Here is a 16,099-nt window from a genome sequence, read left to right as displayed (position 1 = left end):
ACTGCAACCACAACAATAAAACATGCTTGTCAATCAAAATTTAAGCTGTATTATCCTTGTCAGGACGTTTTGGTACAATAATTGATGGATCGTGTAGAACCAGTACGTCTGAACTATATCAGACATATTATGGAGTTTTATCTAGTCTGTGAAAACAGGCCGTTTCAATCAGTCCAAACGCCTACTCAGCACTTCCGGTCAGTAGGGGGCAGCAGAGCGCCATCAAGCCAATAGGTCTACTCTACCTATGCTATGCTAACTTCCTTAGCATGAATAAAATGTTTGTCTTTCACGAGTCCAAGGACGCACTTTTTAACCAAGTAATTAATAGATGAGGAGTTAGGAATCGTAATGATACATTCTCTCAATATTTAAGGGGGGCAGCAGAGCGCCATCAAGGCTATGGGTCTACTCTACCTATGCTAACTTCCTTAGCATGAGTAACATTTTTGTCTTTAAAAAGTCTAGGACGCACTTTTTAACCAAGTAATTAATAGCGGAGGAGTTAGGAATCGTAACGATACATTCTCTCAATATTCAAGTCGTTTATTATAGGCAATACTGTGAAAACAGGCCCTTTCAATCAGTCCAAACGCCTACTCAACACTTCCGGTCTGTAGGGGGCAGCAGAGCGCCATCAAGGCTATGGGTTTACTCTACCTATGAGTAACATTTTTGTCTTTAACAAGTCCAAGGATGCACTTTTTAACCAAGTAATTAATAGATAAGGAGTTAGGAATCATAATGAAACATTTTCTCAATATTTAAGTCGTTTATTATAGTCAATACTGTAAAAACAGGCCGTTGTCTATCAGTCCAAACGCCTATTCAACACTTCCAGTCAGTAGGGGGCAGCAGAGCGCCGTCAAGCTAATGGGTCTACTCTACCTATGCTATGCTAACTTCCTTAGCATGAGTAACATTTTTGTCTTATTAACAAGTTTAAGGACGCCCTTTTTAACCAAGTCATTAATAGATAAGGAGTTAGGAATCGTAATGATACATTCTCTCAATATTTAAGGGGGTCAGCAGAGCGCCATCAAAGCTATGGGTCTACTCTTCCAATGCTATGCTAACTTACTTAGCATGAGTAACATTTTTGTCTTTTTAACAAGTCTAAGGATGCACTTTTTAACCAAGTAATTAATAGATAAGGAGTTAGGAATCGTAATGATACATTCTCTCAATATTTAAGTCGTTTTTTATAGTCAATACTGTAAAAGCAGGCCGTGTTCAATCAGTCCAAACGCCTACTCAACACTTCCGGTCAGTAGGGGGCAGCAGAGCACCATCAAGGCTATGGGTCTACTCTAACTATGAGTAACATTTTTGTCTTTAACAAGTCAAAGGACGCACTTTTTAACCAAGTAATGAATAGATAAGGAGTTAGGAATCGTAATGATACATTCTCTCAATATTTAAGTCGTTTATTATAGTCAATACTTTAAAAACAGGCCATTTTTAATCAGTCCAAACGCTTACTCAACACTTCCGGTCAGTAGGGGGCAGCAGAGCGCCATCAAGGCTATGGGTCTACTATACATATGAGTAACATTTGTGTCCTTAACAAGTCTAAGGACGCCCTTTTTAACCAAGTAAGTAATAGATAAGGAGTTAGGAATTGTAATGATACATTCTCTCAATATTTAAGTCGTTTATTATAGTCAATACTGTAAAAAAAGGCCATTTTCAATCAGTCCAAACGCTTACTCAACACTTCCGGTCAGTAGGGGGCAGCAGAGCGCCATCAAGGCTATGGGTCTACTATACATATGAGTAACATTTGTGTCTTTAACAAGTCTAAGGACGCCCTTTTTACCCAAGTAAGTAATAGATAAGGAGTTAGGAATTGTAATGATACATTCTCTCAATATTTAAGTCGTTCATTATAGGCAATACTGTGAAAACAGGCCGTTTCAATCAGTCCAAACGCCTACTCAACACTTGATTGATTGATTGATTGATTGATTGATTGATTGATTGATTGATTGATTGATTGAGACTTTTATTAGTAGATTGCACAGTACAGTACATATTCCATACAATTGACCACTAAATGGTAACACCCGAATAAGTTTTTCAACTTGTTTAAGTCGGGGTCCGGTCAGTAGGGGGCAGCAGAGCGCCATCAAGCCAATGGGTCTACTCTACCTATGCTATGCGAAGTTCCTTAGCATGAGTAAAATTTTAGTCTTTAACAAGTATAAGGAAGCACTTTTTAACCAAGTAATTAATAGATGAGGAGTTAGGAATCGTAATGATGCATTTTGTCAATATTTAAGTCGTTTAATATAGTCAATACTGTGAAAACAGGCCCTTTCAATCAGTCCAAACGCCTACTCAACACTTACGGTCAGTAGGGGGCAGCAGAGCGCCATCAAGGCTATGGGTCTACTCTACTCTACTCTACTCTCACTATTATGCTAGATCCACTATGGACTGGACTCTCACAATATTATGCTCGATCCACTCGACATCCATTGCACCGGTCGCCCAGGGGGGTCCCCACATCTGCGGTCCCCTCCAAGGTTCCTCATTGTTATCCCATTGGGTTGAGTTTTTTCTTGCCCTGTTGTGGGATCTGAGCCGAGGATTTTGTTGTGGCTTGTGCAGCCCTTTGAGACACTCGTGATTTAGGGCTATATAAGGAAACATTGATTGATTGATACTCTACCTATGCTATGCTAACTTCCTTAGCATGAGTAACATTTTTGTCTTTTTAACAAGTCTAAGGACGCACTTTTTAACCAAGTAATTAATAGATATGGAGTTAGGAATCGTAATTATACATTTTCTTAATATTTAAGGGGGGCAGCAGAGCCAATGGGTCTACTCTACCTATGCTATTTTCCTTAGCATGAGTAACATTTTTGTCTTTAACAAGTCCAAGTACGCACTTTTTAACCAAGTAATTAATAGATGAGGAGTTAGGAATCGTAATGATACATTTTGTCAATATTTAAGTCGTTGATTGTAGGCAATACTGTAAAAACAGGCCCTTTCAATCAGTCCAAACGCCTACTCAGCACTTCCGGTCAGTAGGGGGCAGCAGAGCGCCATCAAGCCAATGGGTCTACTCTACCTATGCTATTTTTCTTAGCATGAGTAACATTTTTGTCTTTAACAAGTCCAAGGACGCACTTTTTAACCAAGTAATTAATAAATGAGGAGTTAGGAATCGTAATGATACATTTTGTCAATATTTAAGTCGGTTATTATAGGCAATACTGTGAAAACAGGCCGTTTTCAATCAGTCCAAATGCCTACTCAACACTTCTGGTCAGTAGGGGGCAGCAGAGCACCATCAAGCCAATGGGTCTACTCTACTTATGCTATTTTCCTTAGCATGAGTAACATTTTTGTCTTTAACAAGTCCAAGGACGCACTTTTTAACCAAGTAATTAGTAGAGGAGGAGTAAAGAATCGTATTGATACATTCTCTCAATATTTAAGTAGTTTATTATAGTCAATACTGTAAAAACAGGCCGTTTCAATCAGTCCAAACGCCTACTCAGCACTTCCGGTCAGTAGGGGGCAGCAGAGCGCCGTCAAGCCAATTGGTCAACTCTACCTATGTTATGCTAACTTCCTTAGCATGAGTCACATTTTTGTCTTTTTAACAAGTCTTAAGGACACACTTTTTAAACAAGTAAGTAATAGATATTAGTTAGGAATCGTAATGATACATTTTGTCAATATTAAAGTCATTTATTATAGGCAATACTGTGAAAACAGGCTGTTTCAATCAGTCCAAACGCCTACTCAACACTTCCGGTCAGTAGGGGGCAGCAGAGCGCCATCAAGCCAATGGGTCTACTCTACCAATGCTATGCTATTTTCCTTAGCATGAGTAACATTTTTGTCTTTAACAAGTCCAAGGACGCACTTTTTAACCAAGTAATTAATAGAGGAGGAGTTAGGAATCGTATTGATACATTCTCTCAATATTTAAGTCGTTTATTATAGGCAATACTGTGAAAACAGGCCGTTTTCAATCAGTCCAAACGCCTACTCAACACTTCCGGTCAGTAGGGGGCAGCAGAGCGCCATCAAGCCAATGGGTCTACTCTACCTATGCTATGCTAACTTCCTTAGCATGAGTAACATTTTTGTCTTTTTAACAAGTCTAAGGACGCACTTTTTAGCCAAGTAAGTAATAGATAAGGAGTTAGGAATCATAATCATACATTCTCTCAATATTTAAGGGAGGCAGCAGAGCGCCATCAAGGCTATGGGTTTAATCTACCTATGCTAACTTCCTTAGCATGAGTAAAATGTTCGTCTTTAACAAGTCTAAGGACGCCCTTTTTAATCAAGTAATTAATAGAGGATGAGTTAGGAATCGTATTGATACATTCTGTCAATATTTAAGTCGTTTATTATAGGCAATACTGTGAAAACAGGCCGTTTCAATCAGTCTACTTACCATGAATTGATTAACGTGGACCCCGACTTAAACAAGTTGAAAAACTTATTCGGGTGTTACCATTTAGTGGTCAATTGTACGGAATATGTACTGTACTGTACAATCTACTAATAAAAGTTTCAATCAGTCAATCAATACCTATGCTATGCTAGCTTCCTTAGCATGAGTAACATTTTTGTCTTTAACAAGTCTAAGGACGCACTTTTTAACCAAGTAATTAATAGATAAGGAGTTGGGAATTGTATTGATACATTCTCTCAATATATAAGTCAGCTATTATAGGCAATACTGTGAAAACAGGCCGTTTTCAATCAGTCCAAATGCCTACTCAACACTTCCGGTCAGTAGGGGGCAGCAGAGCACCATCAAACCAATGGGTCTACTCTACCAATGCTATGCTAACTTCCTTAGCATGAGTAACATTTTTGTCTTTTTAACAAGTTTAAGGACACACTTTTTAACCAAGTAATCAATAGATACCATGAATTGATTAACGTGGACCCCGACTTAAACAAGTTGAAAAACTTATTCGGGTGTTACCTTTTAGTGGTCAATTGTGCGGAATATGTACTGTACTGTGCAATCTACTAATAAAAGTTTCAATCAATCAATCAATGAGGAGTTAGTAATCTTAATTATATATTCTCTCAATATTCAAGTCGTTAATTATAGGAAATACTGTGATATCTTTTTGTACATGTGATGCTGGGTGGATATTATAGATAAAGCTCTGCGTTGTTTACAAAGCAAGGGGATTATGTGCTTGTAAGTAGGCTGTCTGATCCGCAGCATAAAAACAAGCAGTCACACTAATGTTGCTTTTGAAGAACATATTTGATCATATGCCTCATTTTTGTGCCTTTCAGGATTTTGGAAGTGATGAAGACCGCAAAAATAACCAATGGTAAGTCTCACAGTTTATGCTCACGTTTGTTTATGTGTACTACAGTATTTGTACAAAGGCGCATTAAAAGCGTTTTTTTTTAGGGGGCGGGGAATGTTTTTACTATACCATTGGCTAGTTCATGGCAAACAGCAGTACCTCAACTTCTCTGTGACGGAGCTCTTAACTCAAAACACTTGTACCTCAAATTAACATCTCCCACTGAATCTATTGGAAAAACAGCACCATTTCAACACTTAGATGATAAATATTATATAAAAATGATGTAACCATTACTACTACGTTGAACAACTACAGTAGTTTTATGAAGTAATGGACTAATACAGCACCGTTTTTAGTTAACTTTGCGACTTTAACCTCCGTCACGTCCCGCAAGCATTAGTCAGGCTCTTCTGGTGGCAGTGCGAAAGTGAAAGTAAAAAGTCATGTTGTAACATGCTCCGTGGAGAAATGAACATTGGCCCCATGCCCAGTCTAAGCTGCTCAAACGCCACAACCATCATCATGGATAAAACATGTTATGTTTTACTAGGGTTGTACGGTATACCGGTACTAGTGTAATATTGCGGTACTACAAAGAATAATAGCAATTGATGATGCCTCCACTGGGTTACATAAACACGCAGTAAACCTCGGTTACAATGCTGCCCCTCTAATCCAGCCGACGTCACCAAAGACGTGATTTATGGCAAAAAAAACTTGAGCCTTTTGTGTGCTCAGCTGAAACAGCCGCGTCATGCTTTGTCTGGACCCGCCCGCTCACACATTCATCCTTGCAGAGTTTCTTGTCGTCCTCTCGCCGATGAATGACGGCATTGTGGCGCATGATGTGTCAGCTGATGCAAGGAATCCGAGCAGACATGGGAAGGAAGGAAGATGAAGGGGGCTTAAAAGCTAGTTTTAAAGCCCCCATCTGGAGGACAAGGATGGTGAGAGCTTCTCGTAAGGCCAGCCGCCTGCCTCACTTGCTGAAGAAAACTCTTTGGACTCGGCGGGAGATCATGTAAGATAACAGCAGCTTTTAATTAGATCTCCACTGTTTATGTAGCAGTAAACCGCAAAGATGACGGGCTGTTAGTTGGAAGCAGGTGATAATTGGAAAGATCTTGTTTGTTTTTTCTTTGATAATTATTTGGGGAGCATGGGAAAGTACAAAACCCTAAACCAGTGAAGTTGGCACGTTGTGTAAATGGTAAATAAAAACAGAATACAATGATTTGCAAATCCTTTTCAACTTATATTCAATTGAATAGACTGCAATGACAATATATTTAAAGGCCTACTGAAAGCCACTACTACCGACCACGCAGTCTGATAGTTTATACATCAATGATGAAATCTTAACATTGCAACACATGCCAATACGGCCGGGTTAACTTATAAAGTGCAATTTTAAATTTCCCGGGAAACTTCCGGCTGAAAACGTCTCGGTATGATGACGTATGCGCGTGACGTCAATGGTTGAAGCGGAAGTATTGGCACAATTGTATCCCAATACAAACAGCTCTGTTTTCATCGCAAAATTCCACAGTATTCTGGACATCTGTGTTGGTGAATCTTTTGCAATTTGTTCAATTAACAATGGAGACGGCAAAGAAGAAAGCTGTAGGTGGGATCGGTGTATTAGCGGCCGGCTGCAGCAACACAACTAGGAGGACTTTGAGTTGGATAGCAGACGCGCTATCCGACGCTAGCCGCCGAGCGCATCGGTGATCGGGTGAAGTCCTTCGTCGTGCCGTCGATCGCTGGAACGCAGGTGAGCACGGGTGTTGATGAACAGATGAGGGCTGGTGTAGGGGGAGAGCTAATGTTTTTAGCATAGCTCTGTTGAGGTCCCGTAGCAAGTTAGCTTCAATGGTGTCGTTAGCAACAGCATTGCTAGGCTTTGCCAGGCGGCACAGCATTAACCGTGTGGTTACAGGTCCAGTGTTTGGTTCGGTGTCTCCTGATAGTAGTATTGTTGATCTTCTGTCTATCCTTCCAGTCAGGGGCTTATTCTTTTGTTTCTATCTGCATTTAAGCATGATGCTGTCACGTTAGCTCCGTAGCTAAAGTGCTTCGCCGATGTATTGTCGTGGAGATAAAAGTCACTGTGAATGTCCATTTCGCGTTCTCGACTCTCATTTTCAAGAGGATATAGATCCGAGGTGGTTTAAAATACAAATCCGTGATCCACAATAGAAAAAGGAGAGAGTGTGGAATCCAATGAGCCAGCTTGTACCTAAGTTACGGTCAGAGCGAAAAAAGATACGTCCTGCACTGCACTCTAGTCCTTCACACTCACGTTCCTCATCCACGAATCTTTCATCCTCGCTCAAATTAATGGGGTAATCGTCGCTTTCTCGGTCCGAATCGCTCTCGCTGCTGGTGTAAACAATGGGGAAATGTGAGAAGCCCTTCTTCCTGTGACGTCACGCTACTTCCGGTACAGGCAAGGCTTTTTTATCAGCGACCAAAAGTTGCGAACTTTATAGTCGATGTTCTCTACTAAATCCGTTCAGCAAAAATATGGCAATATCGCGAAATGATCAAGTATGACACATAGAATGGATCTGCTATCCCCGTTTAAATAAGAAAATTTCATTTCAGTAGGCCTTTAATGTTCAAACTGAAAAACTTCATTTTTTTTTTTTTTTTGCAAATAGGATAGGATAGGACTTTAAGTACAACGAAACTATGTTTTCAGCACAAACCCGTTCAAGATTAGACAAACAAACAGTGTACAGGGTTACAGAACAGGAACGCTGATGGGTCGCCAAAGGCGCCCCGTAAAAGATAAGAAAAAGGTAAAACGCTGGGGAAGAAGATGAGTAAAAAAATACAATCTAGACTGGGCTCCTAAGGGCGCCTAGTCTGGAGTGGGAAAAAACCTCCATGCAATGCACACATAAACACGTTACATTTAATCACGACAAACTCGCAACAGAGGGGCGGGGAGTTGGGGCCCTGGAGGTCGACTGCTGCTATGAAGCGCTGCCAGCCGTCCATCACCCGGAGGGGAAACAAGCGGTGGTGAAGGCTTGGGGTGGAAGAGGGTGTGTGTGTGTGTATATGTGCCGATTGTCTTGGGTGTGATGATGTAATGTTCATAGACTGAGTATGTAGAGAGACTAAATAATCATTCATTTAAAATTTAATGGTAGCAAACATTGCAAAAAGGTTGTCACAGGGGCATGTTCACCACTGTGTTACATGGCCTTTCCTTTTAACAACACTCGGTAAACGTTTGGGAACTGAGGAGACACATTTTTGAAGCTTTTCAGGTGGAATTCTTTCCCTTTCTTGCTTGATGTACAGCTTAAGTTGTTCAACAGTCCGGGGGTCTCCTTTGTGGTATTTTAGGCTTCATAATGCACCACACATTTTCAATGGAAGACAGGTCTGGACTACAGGCAGGCCAGTCTAGTACCCGCACTCTTTTACTATGAAGCCACGTTGATGTAACACGTGCAGAATGTGGCCTGGCATTGTCTTTCTGAAATAAGCAGGGGCGGTCATGAAAAAGACGTTGCTTGGATGGCAACATATTGTTGCTCCAAAACCTGTATGTACCTTTCAGCATTAATGGTACCTTCACAGATGTGTAAGTTACCCATGCCTTGGGCACTAATACACCCCCATACCATCACAGAGGCTGGCTTTTGAACTTTACGCCTATAACAGTTCGGATGGCGGAAATTTTGCAAGATTGTTTTCCCACAAATTGTAATCGGTGATGTTCAACTTCCAAGGTTCCAACCTCGATGAAATGCTGGACGTCCTCCATTGTAGCGCTTCCTTGCTGAATTTATTGGTTTGTGTCGCAGGGTAATACGCGATGAGTTACAATATCAGCTATCTATTGGGCTTTAACAGCTGAGCCACGTTGTTTATTGCCATGTCAGCGTTATTCTCACACAAACAATGGCGCCGCGTCACTTAAAGGAAGAATGATAGACAAGGTCTTGTGATGGTGCCTCTGTGTCACCGGGAGGTGAAACAATGAGGCTATGTGTTCCATGTCAGCGTGGACGCAAACGCCCTCCTTGTTACTGTACCGTGAGGAGGCGTGGCCTGCGGACCTGCAGCGAGGCAGGGTGTGACGGGGCCGGTTCTGAGATCGGCGACAGGTGCGTAGATGCCCCACCTGGGCGCGTTTGTCTGATCACCTGTCACTCTATAAAAGGGCAGCAGTCGGGAAGGAAGTGGTTGGAGGAGTTGGAGTTGTTGATGGTGGAGAACGAGCACGAGCGAGAAAGACTTGAACATGGCTGAAAAGCACACCAAGGACAATTTATTGAAAAATAAAACCTTGTTCAAAACCCTGAACGCAGCTGTCATGTCTGTGGTTGGTGGTCCGAAGAACCCGGAGGAGCAAGATCCATGATGCCATGATGTTTACTTAATATTAGGGATGTCCGATAATGGCTTTTTGCCGATATCCGATATTCCGATATTGTCCAACTCTTTAATTACCGATACCGATATCAACCGATACCGATATCAACCAATATATACGGTCGTGGAATTAACACATTATTATGCCTGATTTGGACAACCAGGTATGGTGAAAATAAGGTACTTTAAAAAAAAATTCATAAAATAAAATTAAATAAATTAAAAACATTTTCTTGAATAAAAAAGAAAGTAAAACAATATAAAAACAGTTACATATAAACTAGTAATTAATGAAAATGAGTAAAATTAACTGTTAAAGGTTAGTACTATTAGTGGACCAGCAACACGCACAATCATGTGTGCTTACGGACTGTATCCCTTGCAGACTGTATTGATATATATTGATATATAATGTAGGAACCAGAATATTAATAACAGAAAGAAACGACCCTTTTGTGTGAATGAGTGTGAATGGGGGGAGGGAGGTTGTTTGGGTTGGTGCACTAATTGTAAGTGTATCTTGTTTTTTATGTTGATTTAATTTTTTTTTTTTTTTTAAAAACAAAAAACGATACCGATAATTTAAAAAAACATACCGATAATTTCCGATATTACATTTTAACGCATTTATGGGCCGATAATATCGGCAGGCCGATATTATCGGACATCTCTACTTAATATACAGCGGTACATCCTTGTTTTTTTGTCCAAAAGGAAGCCACAAGAAATAATAGAAATCCAATTAATCTATTCCAGACCCCTAGAAATATTAACACAAATCACATTTTATATAAAATGATTACAGTTTAACAGGCAGAAAACAAAGCCAAGTATGTATAAATGAGGAATTAAATGCATAAATAAACATGGCAACATAAATATTTAAAATCAAAGGCCTACTGAAAGCCACTACTACCGACCACGCAGTCTGATAGTTTATATATCAATGATGAAATCTTAACATTGCAACACATGCCAATACGGCCGGGTTAACTTATAAAGTGACATTTTAAATTTACCGCTAAACTTCCGGTTGAAAACGTCTATGTATGATGACGTATGCGCGTGACGTCACTATTTAACCATAAGTATTCGGACACCATTGAATCCTATACAAAAAAGCTCTGTTTTCATCTCAAAATTCCACAGTATTCTGGACATCTGTGTTGGTGAATATTTTGCAATTTGTTTAATGAACAATGAAGACTGCAAAGAAGAAAGCTGTAGGTGGGATCGGTGTATTAGCGGCTGGCTGTAGCAACACAACCAGGAGGACTTTGACTTGGATAGTAGACGCGCTAGCCGACGCTAGCCGACGCTAGCCGACGCTAGCCGACGCTAGCCGACGCTAGCCGACGCTAGCCGCCGACCGCACGGATGATCGGGTGAAGTCCTTCGTCCTTCCGTCGATTGCTGGAACGCAGGTGAGCACGGGTGTTGATGAGCAGATGAGGGCTGGCTGGCGTAGGTGGAGCGCTAATGTTTTTATCATAGCTCTGTGAGGTCCCGTTGCTAAGTTAGCTTCAATGGCGTCGTTAGCAACAGCATTGTTAAGCTTCGCCAGGCTAAGAATTATTAACCGTGTAGTTACATGTCCATGGTTTAATAGTATTGTTGATCTTCTGTCTATCCTTCCAGTCAGGGGTTTATTTATTTTGTTTCTATCTGCATTTAAGGCCGATGCTATCACGTTAGCTCCGTAGCTAAAGTGCTTCACCGATGTATTGTTGTGGAGATAAAAGTCACTGTGAATGTCCATTTCACGTTCTCGACTCTCATTTTCAAGAGGATATAGTATCTGAGGTGGTTTAAAATACAAATCCGTGATCCACAATAGAAAAAGGAGAAAGTGTGGAATCCAATGAGCCAGCTTGTACCTAAGTTACGGTCAGAGCGAAAAAAGATACGTCCTGCACTGCACTCTAATCCTTCACTCTCACTTTCCTCATCCACGAATCTTTCATCCTGGCTCAAATTAATGGGGTAATCGTCGCTTTCTCGTCCGAATCGCTCTCGCTGCATTGTAAACAATGGGGAAATGTGAGGAGCCCTTCAGCCTGTGACGTCACGCTACTTCCGGCACAGGCAAGGCTTTTTTTATCAGCGACCAAAAGTTGCGAACTTTATCGTCGATGTTCTCTACTAAATCCTTTCAGCAAAAATATGGCAATATCGCGAAATGATCAAGTGTGACACATAGAATGGATCTGCTATCCCCGTTTAAATAAAAAAAAATAATTTCAGTAGGCCTTTAAAGACTTCTGTCTTCAATTTAGTAATGTTTTTAAGCAAAGTACTGGCACTCGCAACATTGTTTGGCCCTATGGTGTAACGATCTGCATGACATTTTTTGGGGTTTCGCACCATTTCCTGTCCTGGTGCTCCTGTTGGACTCTCTTCACTTTCTGTTGAGTTTCCTGTCAGTGCACATGTTTTTATTTTGTTTCAGCTGCTGCTCCTTGCCAGCGCTCTTTTATTGTATTGTGTCAGTGTTTGCCTTTGTGGCACATACCTTACTGCCACTACATACTGTGCACTAGCCTTCTCTTTGCTACCTGTGATTATTTTTCCAGTTTAATTGAACTCTTTTACCTGCACGTCACCTTCAATCTCTGCATCCTGTGGTCATGACAAACTCAACCATGCACAACCATGACACATGGTGGGTTGTTTTGCAGTCGGCAAATTTTCAGTGCACTCAATTACGCAAAATGATATGCAGGGAAAACAGGCTAGTTTGTTATATTCAGTATTTGGTTGCAAAAAAACTAGACATTATACAAAAACCAGGCCACACTTAAACATTTTTTATTTTTGTTTCCGACCAAAAGTGGGATGTACAAAAACTGAGGTATTGTCAATGCATGTGGATAGGGTATTTCTGCAATCTGTGGCATGCATTCTGCTGAGAATGAGGCAGTAGATGACAATAAATGGGACTTAATGTAACATAGGGCGCACCGGATTAGAAGGCGCACTGCTGACGAATGGTCTATTTTAGGTTGCGTCACTGCATCCATAACGTTGTCCTTCTGTGTTTCTCTCTTCAGCCTCAACGAGAGCTTCTTCATGGTCAAAGGCGCCGCCCTCTTCCTCCAGCAGGGCGGCAGCTCAGACGCACCCAGCACCCCCACCCACCACAAACATGCGGGTAGGACAAACAAACAAAACACTCACGATTGAAGTTATTGTTATTAGAAAGAAACCAATTCACTAGCTTGCTACAAAATGAAGTATTTACAGTGAAAATCTATCATTTACCGTTCAAGCGGACTAAAAAAAAAACATGTATTTTTGTCTTCTAGGTGACTTACCTCAACACTTACAGGTCATGTTTAAGATCCTGCGCTCAGAAGATCGCATAAAGCTAGTAAGTTTCATGTCTTTTTGGACTTGAAATTTCTCACAATGCTTAATGCGCTCAACAACGACAAAAAAACCACTGTAATTTTAGGGTGTTTTGTCGAATAACTGTGAAGTTTGGTACACCTTTTTAGTGGATTGACCGCCATGCAATATCAGTCAATAAGTCATTGACCATTTATCTAATACAGTGCTACCTCGATTTATGAACTTAGTTATTGAACAAGGTTCGTAAAGTTTGATAAGGGAAGCAAATTTCTCCATTAGAAACAATGTAAATATGAATAATGGATTCCAGTCTCGACACGAGTCCGTATTTTACTTAAGTTTTGTACAGTTTGAACACAACACAAAGTGCTAGACAGTACCGTAAATCAAAGAAACATAACAAGGAGGTGATGGATCAACTTTCTCTGCCAACATACACACAGACGTCCCTTTGGTGCCCTCACAAACGATCAGAAAGCACACACATCCTTAACTCTAACAACCATATGGCTGCAATAATAAACATTTAAAAAAGGTAGAATTCACTTACATTAACATCGGCAAAAGACGAGCAAACGAGAAAAGAGCAGACAAAGGGAATGAAGGAAGAGTGCGGGAAGAGGCGCTGCTGAACAAGACATGCTTTTGGCATATTCTTCCAGAAAAGTTTGTTCTCATCTCAATTAAAACTTGCTTTGGTACAAAGCCTGCTTTGCCGATTCATCCATGCTTGTGAGCGCTATTAATCAATCAATCAAACTTTATTTATAAAGCGCTTTTCATACATAAAAGAAATGCAACGCAAAGTGCTTTACAAAGTTAAAAACAATACCCGGGTGACCCATATCCCCCATTATCACATACGTACGCACGGACACAGATACCAAACACAAACACACACAAAACATACACACCTATGCAACTATTTGGACAAATGATTGCATGGCTGAGTACAGAGGAGACATGTGAGTAAACACTATCACAGGAGCCATCTGCGCCAGGAGGTCATCAGACCATGGCCACCAGGACGCTGACACAAAAGTGCTCCTACAAGCATGGCCGATAACCCCTGAGGTAGATGGCTCATCTGAGGAACGTTGGAAAAATATAAATAATAAAACTTGTAAAATAATAAGAGCCTTGAGTAGAGTAAATAATAAAATACAAGTAAGACTGTCAGGTTCAAACACTAATGACATCTATTAAACAAGACAAGAAGCAAATAATTAAACAGAGACAGAATTTGATTTGGCTTAATTTGAGGAGCAACGTCTGGACTGTACACTTTGTGCAGTTCCACCACGCTCTGGCGAAAGATTGTTCTTTTATTTGGACTTTCCCTGATTACATGGCAACAGCTGTTTCAAAGGGACGTGGGTCGTAAACATTTCACAGAAAATGTCGTAAAACAGTTCAAAGAAGAGGCCGCCTTGAGGGGAGTCAGGCCCTGCTTCTTCTCCGCTTTGTAGTTCTTGGGTCAAGACAATATCTTTCTGTTGATTAACATGAAAGAAACAGAACACCTTCATGTTGCTTCCCATCCTACACAGTGGAGTTTTACAAGCCTTCTGCTTGGTAGGATTAAAGATAGCTTTTGTCTTCTCGCCGGGAACTCAATGTATCACAAAGTTTTGTCATAACTTAGATACAATTATTCTGACAAGACATATAAAGATTAATAGAAAGAAGAAAAAAAAAAGATAAAAATAAAATGAATATACAGTAAATAAATATAACTAAATACAATCTTGCATAACTAATAGGATAAAAAGTAAAATGCAAATGACTTCAATAAAATAATTAATATCAGGTAAAAGCCAAATCAAAAAGGTGGGTCTTAAAACTGCTCTTAAAAACGACTTTTTAAAAAAAATAAAAAAATCCCCCCCCTCTTTTCCACACTGCTCTGTTGTCTTTTTGGAACTCATATTAAGTTAGCAAACTTGTCAACAAAAAACACAGAAAAGGCAAGTAGTAGTGACTAGTAGTGTCCTGAGCAGCATGTGGCGGCACACAAAATGAATGATAGCAGCGTTCGTACACAGAGGCATATTTGGCTCGATTTAAAAGTTCCGAATCTGAAATGTTTGCAAATGTGAAGGCTGGTAAATCAAGGTTCTATTGTAATGATAAAACTTTGATGCAAGCATGCATGAAACCCACTGGGGACGCCACAAATATGATTTGCAAAAATGTTAGTCTGGGTACTCTCTGTAAATGAGTAAATAAACCTGTGTGGAAATACAAGCGATGTGTGTTTACAATAAACTTATTTCTTAGGCTGTGCGGCTGGAAAGCGGCTGGTCGGAGCGAGTTCGATACATGGTGGTGATCTACACCAGTGGCCATCAGGATACGGAGGAGAACATCCTCCTGGGAATGGATTTCACTAACAAAGACAGGTACTTTAAACCCAATTGTGGACATCTTCATCTAATTACCAAGAGTCTGTCTAACATGTACCTCCTTCCAGGAAAAGCTGCTCCATCGGGATGGTGCTGCCCCTGTGGAGCGACACCAACATCCACTTAGATGGCGATGGGTAAGCCATGCATCTGATTATGTGTGCGTTTTACTGACCTCCAGCGGCGTAGAAGTTGATCAAATCCCCCCCCCCCCCCCCTCCTCCTCCCCACGCCCTCTGTGAGAACAGTTCTTGCTGACCTAGTAACATTGTCTCTGTAAACTGGAGGAATGTTCCACAGGTTGAATGGTACCAGGAACAAGCCCCAATGTTGCTGTATTTACAACCCATACGTACGCACTCTTCTTCACCTCCTTCTCGTTCTCCTCTTTTTCTCCTTCTCGGCCTTCAGAGGCTTCAGTGTGAACACAGCGGGGCGCTCACATGTCTTCAAGCCTGTGTCGGTGCAGGCCATGTGGTGAGTCACTTTATGGATTTCTGGAAGGGAGAAACAATATTAGTTTTTAATCCTTTACTGTAGATAAAAATGTACAGTGCATGTATAGTATACCAATATTTTCTTATGTCTCTTCCATTTTTCTGAATTGTATGTCCATCCCCCTTTTTTATGTAAACA

The 16,099-nt window shown here is 40.7% G+C and overlaps 1 protein-coding gene across 9 annotated transcripts in view; it reads left to right on the top strand.

The window, feature by feature from the left end:
* The window catches only part of ssh1b (slingshot protein phosphatase 1b), a 61,738-nt gene that overhangs the window by 29,349 nt on the left and 16,290 nt on the right, over positions 1-16,099 (top strand). For all 9 annotated transcript variants that reach the window (XM_062032128.1, XM_062032123.1, XM_062032124.1 and 6 more), the window contains 6 exons: positions 5,293-5,330; positions 12,758-12,858; positions 13,013-13,077; positions 15,339-15,460; positions 15,532-15,600; positions 15,875-15,940. In XM_062032128.1, the coding sequence (XP_061888112.1) occupies positions 5,293-5,330; positions 12,758-12,858; positions 13,013-13,077; positions 15,339-15,460; positions 15,532-15,600; positions 15,875-15,940 (461 nt within the window). The remainder of the gene's footprint in view (positions 1-5,292; positions 5,331-12,757; positions 12,859-13,012; positions 13,078-15,338; positions 15,461-15,531; positions 15,601-15,874; positions 15,941-16,099) is intronic.

Source organism: Entelurus aequoreus, linkage group LG21, assembly GCF_033978785.1.
Source record: "Entelurus aequoreus isolate RoL-2023_Sb linkage group LG21, RoL_Eaeq_v1.1, whole genome shotgun sequence".
Taxonomy (NCBI): domain Eukaryota; kingdom Metazoa; phylum Chordata; class Actinopteri; order Syngnathiformes; family Syngnathidae; genus Entelurus; species Entelurus aequoreus.
The sequence above is the reverse complement of the archived record's forward strand: the minus strand, read 5'-3'. Positions and strand labels throughout refer to the sequence as shown.